At 37.2% G+C, this 6,766-nt stretch overlaps 2 protein-coding genes across 2 annotated transcripts; one reads left to right on the top strand and one right to left on the bottom strand.

Moving 5' to 3' along the window:
* On the top strand, nucleotides 286–2,507 carry LOC109708124. The gene is made up of 3 exons (XM_020229735.1): nucleotides 286–676; nucleotides 1,771–1,889; nucleotides 2,130–2,507. Exons 1-3 carry the CDS (start codon nucleotides 311–313, stop codon nucleotides 2,275–2,277), a joined length of 633 nt encoding a protein of 210 aa, XP_020085324.1. The 5' UTR covers nucleotides 286–310; the 3' UTR covers nucleotides 2,278–2,507.
* On the bottom strand, nucleotides 2,597–6,766 carry LOC109708117 (UDP-galactose transporter 1-like). The gene is made up of 5 exons (XM_020229723.1): nucleotides 6,637–6,766; nucleotides 5,009–5,258; nucleotides 4,457–4,664; nucleotides 3,700–3,931; nucleotides 2,597–3,258 (listed from the first exon to the last, which is right to left on the bottom strand). Exons 1-5 carry the CDS (start codon nucleotides 6,745–6,747, stop codon nucleotides 3,019–3,021), a joined length of 1,041 nt encoding a protein of 346 aa, XP_020085312.1. The 5' UTR covers nucleotides 6,748–6,766; the 3' UTR covers nucleotides 2,597–3,018.

The raw sequence follows: 6,766 nt of genomic DNA, 5'->3' as shown, positions 1-6,766 counted from the left end.
TGCTTGCATAGTTATTCAACTCTCTCTCTCTCTCTCTCTCTCTCTACCTCGTGACCCTCTTCTCTTTCTCTTCTTCCACACCACCCTTTCTTAATACACTTTTGTCCCTTTCCCCCATAACCATATCCCCTCCCCCTTATTCTATACACTTATATATATATATATATATATATATAGAGAGAGAGAGAGAGAGAGAGAGAGAGAGAGAGCAAGCAAGTGTGTATATATACTACACTATATATATATCTTAGAAGAGAGTGTAGCTAGATCTAAGAGAGAGAGAGAGAGAGAGAGAGAGAGGGGAGGGGAGATGGGTAGTGTGGGGAAAGGGGAGGCCATTTTAAGGCAACTAAGTGGGAATGGGGATGGAGGTGAAGGTTCAAAGAGGTGGGGGAAGAGGAAAGGTGGTGGAAATGGATATGGAAATGGAAATGGAGGAGGAGGGGTGGTGGTGGGGAAGAAGAGGGTGATGGTGGTGATAGATCACAGCACAGGGGCAAAGCATGCAATGATGTGGGCACTCACCCATGTCACCAACAAAGGAGATCTCCTCACCCTCCTCCATGTCCTTCCCCATCACCACCACCACCACCACACAAGCAGAGGAGGAGGAGGAGGGGATGCTCCTCTTCTTGCTAACTCCCTTGGCTCCCTCTGCAAGGCCTGCAAACCTGAGGTACTCTTCTGCAAAATTTCTCTTCTTTTCTTTTGTTTTTTTGGGTAAACTTTAAATACCATACCATCCATGTGATTTCACACTTTCTCACTTTAGTATCATGTAATTTTAAAATATATCAAATTAGTGTTACGTGGTTTTATTTTTATTTTTTCGTCAGCTTTTTCGTTAATATTTTTTTAAATTATATTTATATACAAAAAATTTTAGATATCCATTTAGTTTATTAAATATTCACTTTGGTATTTTTTAATTTTAACTTTGTCACTGATTTAACAAAAAAAATTAATGAAATCGATAATAAAATGATAAAATTAAAATTATAGAGTACTAAATTGATACACTTTAAATCACAGAATACTAAAGTGTGAAAGGATAGGAGTGGTATTAGAAGATTTTTTTTTTTTTCTGTTTTTTAGGTTTTTGGGTTCCTACTTTTTTAGTANTTTTTCACTTATTTTTTAATTTTTTAAAAAATATTGTTCATAAAAATATTTTTATGAATTTAGAAAAAAAATTTTGAAGCTTTCATTTTATTTTTGTTTTTTTTGACCAAAAATAAAAATTCAAGCTGTGTAAAATTTTTTTATTCTTTTTTTTTTCTTCATATAACTGAACAAATATAATTTTTTTTATTTTTTCAACCAAACAAATATCGATGAAAAAATTATTTTTTTCTATAAATCAAACACAACAAAATATGAAAAGAAATTTATTTTGCAATATATATATATATTTTTTACCATTTTACGTCGAGCGAAACCGACACTTAGTGCTTTTTTTTCTTTTGTTTTCGACTTAAGAAGAGTTCTTTTGTTTTTGACTTAGAAAAGTGGATGAGGTGGTGTAAAAGCTATTTTTCATGGAAAATAAGCTCTTTTTTTTTTTTTACCCCCCCATTTTTGTTCTTTGAGAATGAAAAGTGGGATAATAAAGAGGAGATCCCTGTGAAGAGAACCTATCATAGCAAACTTTTTATGAGGTTTTTTTTAAAATTTTTCAATGGTAGATGTTGGTTAATTTGTGGCACTACACTATTTATTTGAGAATTTTGCTTAAAAAAAAAAAAAAAAATTTGCTTTTTGGTGTTTAAGGTGGAGGTGGAAGCACTAGTGATACAAGGGCCAAAGCTGGCTACTGTGCTCAGCCAAGTGAGGAAGCTGGAGGCTTCTGTGCTTGTTTTAAGCCAGACCAAGCCCTCACCATTTCCCTGGTAAGTTTAGGAACTCAATCCCTACTTTTTGTTTAACCAAAATAACCCAAATCAGAGCACAACCAAAAGCTATGGGTCACTAATGAGAAACAAAATCTAACATCTCTNGGAACTCAATCCCTACTTTTTGTTTAACCAAAATAACCCAAATCAGAGCACAACCAAAAGCTATGGGTCACTAATGAGAAACAAAATCTAACATCGGGGGTTGTCTTGTCTGCTTGTTTGATTGATGCACAGCTTGATTAGGAGCAGCAGGGAGGAGTTTGTGGAGGAGTGCATCAACAAAGCAGACTGCCTGACCCTGGCTGTGAGGAAGCAGAGCAAAGGTGTGGGTGGCTACCTGGTCAGCACTAGATGGCAAAAGAACTTCTGGCTTTTGGCTTAAAGCTTTTCAAGACTGCTTTTCCCAACATCACTTCCCCCCAACCCTCCATCCTCTCTACTCTCTCTATTATCTCTCTAACCAATAACTATAACCTCATCTCTACTGTGTACCCTCCTCTCCATGTAAAGCAAAAGACTCTTGATTCTGAACACTACATCAATCACCACCACCACCCCCCCTTGTGTATGCTTGTTACCATGTTTGGTCAAGGTTACTTATTATTGGCATCAGTATATATAAATATATATATATATATATTTCACTCTCTTTTGTAGTGATACAGCTAACCTTATTATTGCACAATATGAATTTCAAATCAGGAAATCAATAGTTGATAGCTATTATCTTTCGTGACATATGAGATCGTAGTACAAAAGAAATGAGAATGCTCATCTTAGTGTCCCTATTAAATATGACATTTAAAGATATAATCATGATAAAAAAAAAGGGTGGAAAAAACAAGCCATCTAATATAGCATAAATTGTTATTGACAGATCAGAAATTTATGTAAATGTGAATGTCGGATGATGAATTCAATGCATCTGTTCTATCAATAACGATTCTTGCTGTAGTATTGGTATCTTTCGAATTTGTATACCTAATGAGCTGGTAGTAATTACTGGGAAATGCGGTATAGGATTCTAGGATTCTGTTAAGTAATGCGAACCTCAATTCAAACTCGGATCTTCTTTGTGGGCTAGAATTTTATTGTGAGAGTTTTAAGTATAGAGTAGTTGTTGCTAGACCTTGTCTTGCTGTTTGTCGCTTACAAGAGGGAGCAACTCCATTCGACTTCGCGGTGTTCGAGGAGTTCGGGGGGTTCGAGGAGTTCCGGGGACAGCGGAAGGTTGCTGGGAGAGAATGTGCCGCACGTAGCCGTAGAAGGTGCACCCCATAAGTGTGATTGCACACCCGATCGCATTCATCGCAGAGATTGGGTTGCGGAATATAAGCCATGAGACTAGTACCGCAACTGCGACCTGTGGCACAATATACAACATTTGTTGGGTAGACGATGGCAAAATAATTCAAAATTGAGTTTGATATTGCAAAAAAATGTTTCTTTAAGTAGAGCTGCTCAAATAACATCATCAGCTTTCCTACTCACTTCTCCAAATCAGCTTAATTACAGAAAGTAGAAACAGGAGTTCCAAAATGAGGCCTCATAAGCTCATTTTGGCGTCGAGGGATGCAACAATAGTTTTTAGCATTACAATTTCCAAACAACTTCATGCTGCAGCAAAAACGGAAGCTGCAAATTGGAGCAAATACTTTCTGGATCCAAAAGCTTGTTTCAGATTTCTGCCACAGCAAGAAGCTATATATGTTTACTTGTCTAATTGCTGCATTTTTGGAGTAGAGAATCGGTTCCAATATCTCACTAAAGCGAATCATGAAAGGAAGGGTTTTATTGAACTCACTTTGAGGTTGCCCGCGACGTTAAAAGTTACAGCAGTTGTGGAATGAATGACATAAAAAATGGAGAAGTTGAGACAGAAGGCCAACACCCCTGAGCTGAAGATGATGATCAGCGACGAAAAGATGGATTCATGTGTGTAGAACCAGTTGATGACTCCACCGCCTTCGAGTAAAGTGGCCGGTAAGGCTAATATCATCGTCGCAAAGGGAGCCATGTAGTACACTGTATTGATGCTACAAGGTACAAATGCAAATTTGATTAGATGGACTGGGCTGATGCTTCCCATTTTTCACTTGTTTTGGATGCAAAGTAGGTTGATGCTAATCTGTTGTCGTTTGTAGCTTATGTGAGTCCTGTTTAGGGTTGTATGCTAATATTATTTACTTTGAAATATCTCAACTTGTCGAATTGATAGCAGAGAAGAGAAATTGCTTTGACTTAAACCTTTATTGTGAATTTCTACTTCTAAGCAAGTTCTAGCATCTAAATTCCCCACATTGAAACTGATAGATTCACACGGCAAACCAAATAATGGTGACTGCAACTATGTGGCAACGTTCGACCAAGATGCACATACAACATGTTGCTACAGCAACCTCTTAGCTCCTGTTTAGTTCAGGGGCAAATTGCTCAATTAGGTCGGGAGCTTCAGCTAGCAAAATAAAAGAACTAAAAAGGAGATCCAAGTAACGCGCTACATAAGATGGAAAGAGAGTACATCTTTCTACAGAAAAGTGCATTGGAAGAAGCTGTTCTACCTGTCGAATTTATAACCATGAAGTAGGGACTCTGCGAGTATGGTCTTTGTAGATGTAGCAAGGCAACCAAATAAGGCGGCACAAAATCCAAAAACATTGAAACTAAGTTCTGTCATAGATGTTAGAAGAATTCCCCCCACAATGGGTATCAAAGAAGTCCATATTCGCCAATCAAAGTGCTTTCTCCATACTAGCCACTGCAAAAAGACTGTTTTAAACAGAAAACATAAGAATAGACTATACAACAAATGAAAAGACAAACAAATAAATACAAGCACCAGCAAAATATCCACTTACATGTATAACCCTGTAAAATCTAGATGGTTCATATATGCCCTTGAAAAGCCTAAATTTCCAATCTTTGAAGAACTTACTCTAATAAGAAACCAACATTCCTCCAACAAATTGGTTGAGCCCCCGACTTAGTATATGGATATTTGAATAAGTTCAGGGGCATATGAAAATTCAGATTTCACAGGGTGGTAGTTATGTCAGTAGATGATTTTGTAGGGATGAACATGTAACGTACCAAAAACGGAACCACTTGCTAACCTGTTGTTGCAGGAGTGAACGATTTAATTGTCTGCATGAAAGAGACTGGAATGTAACGCAAGCTCACGTTTCCTAACACAATGTTGATACAGAACACAAATGACATTGGGAATATCCTTCTCCAGCGGTCCTCAGCGTCGACCTCAATCAGCGGCTTTAACTTGAGCACTTTGATGGCGCCATAAGCTCCAATGGAAGAGCATATGAAATGCACACACGACACAGTCAAAGGAAACTTGAAGTCCAGTTTCTGCATAAAAAAAAAAGTTATCAGTTATGTTCTCCAGCTGATTACTTCTAATAAAGCTATGAAAGGTTCTTTATCATTTAAAAAAGGAAGCTAATTTGTCAGCAAGTTTCAAAATGTGGTGCTCAGATAAATTCGAATAGAATTAACCAACAACTCAAAAGGCATAAATTCTCCAAAGTTTGTCGACCACATTTAATAACCAATGTGCCCGCTTCAAGATATATGCTCGTCAGGCAACCACACAAATCACAAAGGCAATCTAAAATACATGCAGGGAGTTGCAACCTTATAGGTAACTCGTAATGTCATACAGTGCAGTTGATGACCCAGCTTTCATACACTGGAAGCTAGACATAATACAACTCTTTAGATTTAATGTTCACCTTCAATGTCACATCTGAAATCTAGCAGATCAGGTACAAGTCGAGGTCTTCCGACGTGCCACAAGCATTACTCATTCCACGGACATACCAGCCAACCAACATCAAGGAAAAAAAGAAAAAAAAAAAGAAAAAAAAAGAAGAAGAGGAAAGCACCTAGCGCTGTCGAAAGCATGGCCAAGTGTGATCAAGGAATTGGAGCATTATATCAACATGTCAATCCTTTGACTAAATCTCATACACGTAAGGATCTTATGTTGCAATCATTAATAGTATTTTTGAACAATTAGCATTCCAAACCACCAATAAATGATGGTTATTGTGATGACAGTTCTCTTTCATAATAAATATGAGCAGGTTATCAGGATCTTACAACCTGATAACAGATGCAGGATTGAACCAAAACTGCAATTTGGTATTACTTCGAGTTTTCCTTAATAAGAACTACAAAGTATGGTTAACTTCATACATGCACAGGAACCCTTCTTCCAATTTGATCTCCAACTTAATTAAACCCTCCAAATTTTTTTTGAAAAATAAATCTTTTCAAACTCCCTACCTTAATAAAATAGTCACAACGCAAATTTCTGTTTTTTATACCACAGTATGTAGATTTAAGTTCAATTTCTCAAGCCATTTTACCAGAAAAAAAAAAATCAACGAGACCCAAAAAGACACAAAAAGAAACAAAAACGGAGAAGAAGAAGAAAAGCTTAATATATTGATTTGGCACATGCCCATATAGTTGAAAAACGAAAATATGGGATCAATTAGGCCCTATTTGGAAGTGAATTTAATTAAATTGTAGCCATCATCACAATCACATCATTTCCAAATCAATTCCTCCAATAAAAACGAACAAAAAGCACTCATTAGCAAAAGTTCTAATTCATCTTCCACTCCACAAACTCAAATTCCTCCGAACCCAATTCCAAAAACCGATTAAACAAAAAAAAAAGAAGTGAGTTTTTGTAACAAACGAAAGGAAGGGATCATACCTGGAAGATCCACTTGTTCATGATGATGACGGTGACGTTGAACCCCCACCACTGCAGAATCGAGAGAATCGCCCTAAACATCCCCCAACTCATCACCCGACCCTCCTCCATCTCCCTCCCGCCCCCTCTC

This window comes from Ananas comosus, linkage group 1 (assembly GCF_001540865.1).
Source record: "Ananas comosus cultivar F153 linkage group 1, ASM154086v1, whole genome shotgun sequence".
NCBI classification, from domain to species: domain Eukaryota; kingdom Viridiplantae; phylum Streptophyta; class Magnoliopsida; order Poales; family Bromeliaceae; genus Ananas; species Ananas comosus.
The sequence above is the reverse complement of the archived record's forward strand: the minus strand, read 5'-3'. Positions and strand labels throughout refer to the sequence as shown.

Excerpts from the sequence above, each read along its gene's own strand:
- LOC109708124 (XM_020229735.1), top strand. The coding sequence starts at position 311 with ATGGGTAGTGTGGGGAAAGGGGAGGCCATTTTAAGGCAACTAAGTGGG. Across the intron at positions 677-1,770 it reads GCAAGGCCTGCAAACCTGAG|GTGGAGGTGGAAGCACTAGT; the intron begins GTACTCTTCTGC and ends TTGGTGTTTAAG. Across the intron at positions 1,890-2,129 it reads AAGCCCTCACCATTTCCCTG|CTTGATTAGGAGCAGCAGGG; the intron begins GTAAGTTTAGGA and ends ATTGATGCACAG.
- LOC109708117 (XM_020229723.1), bottom strand. The coding sequence starts at position 6,747 with ATGGAGGAGGGTCGGGTGATGAGTTGGGGGATGTTTAGGGCGATTCTC. Across the intron at positions 5,259-6,636 it reads TGAACAAGTGGATCTTCCAG|AAACTGGACTTCAAGTTTCC; the intron begins GTATGATCCCTT and ends TTTTTTATGCAG. Across the intron at positions 3,932-4,456 it reads CATGGTTATAAATTCGACAG|CATCAATACAGTGTACTACA; the intron begins GTAGAACAGCTT and ends TGTACCTTGTAG.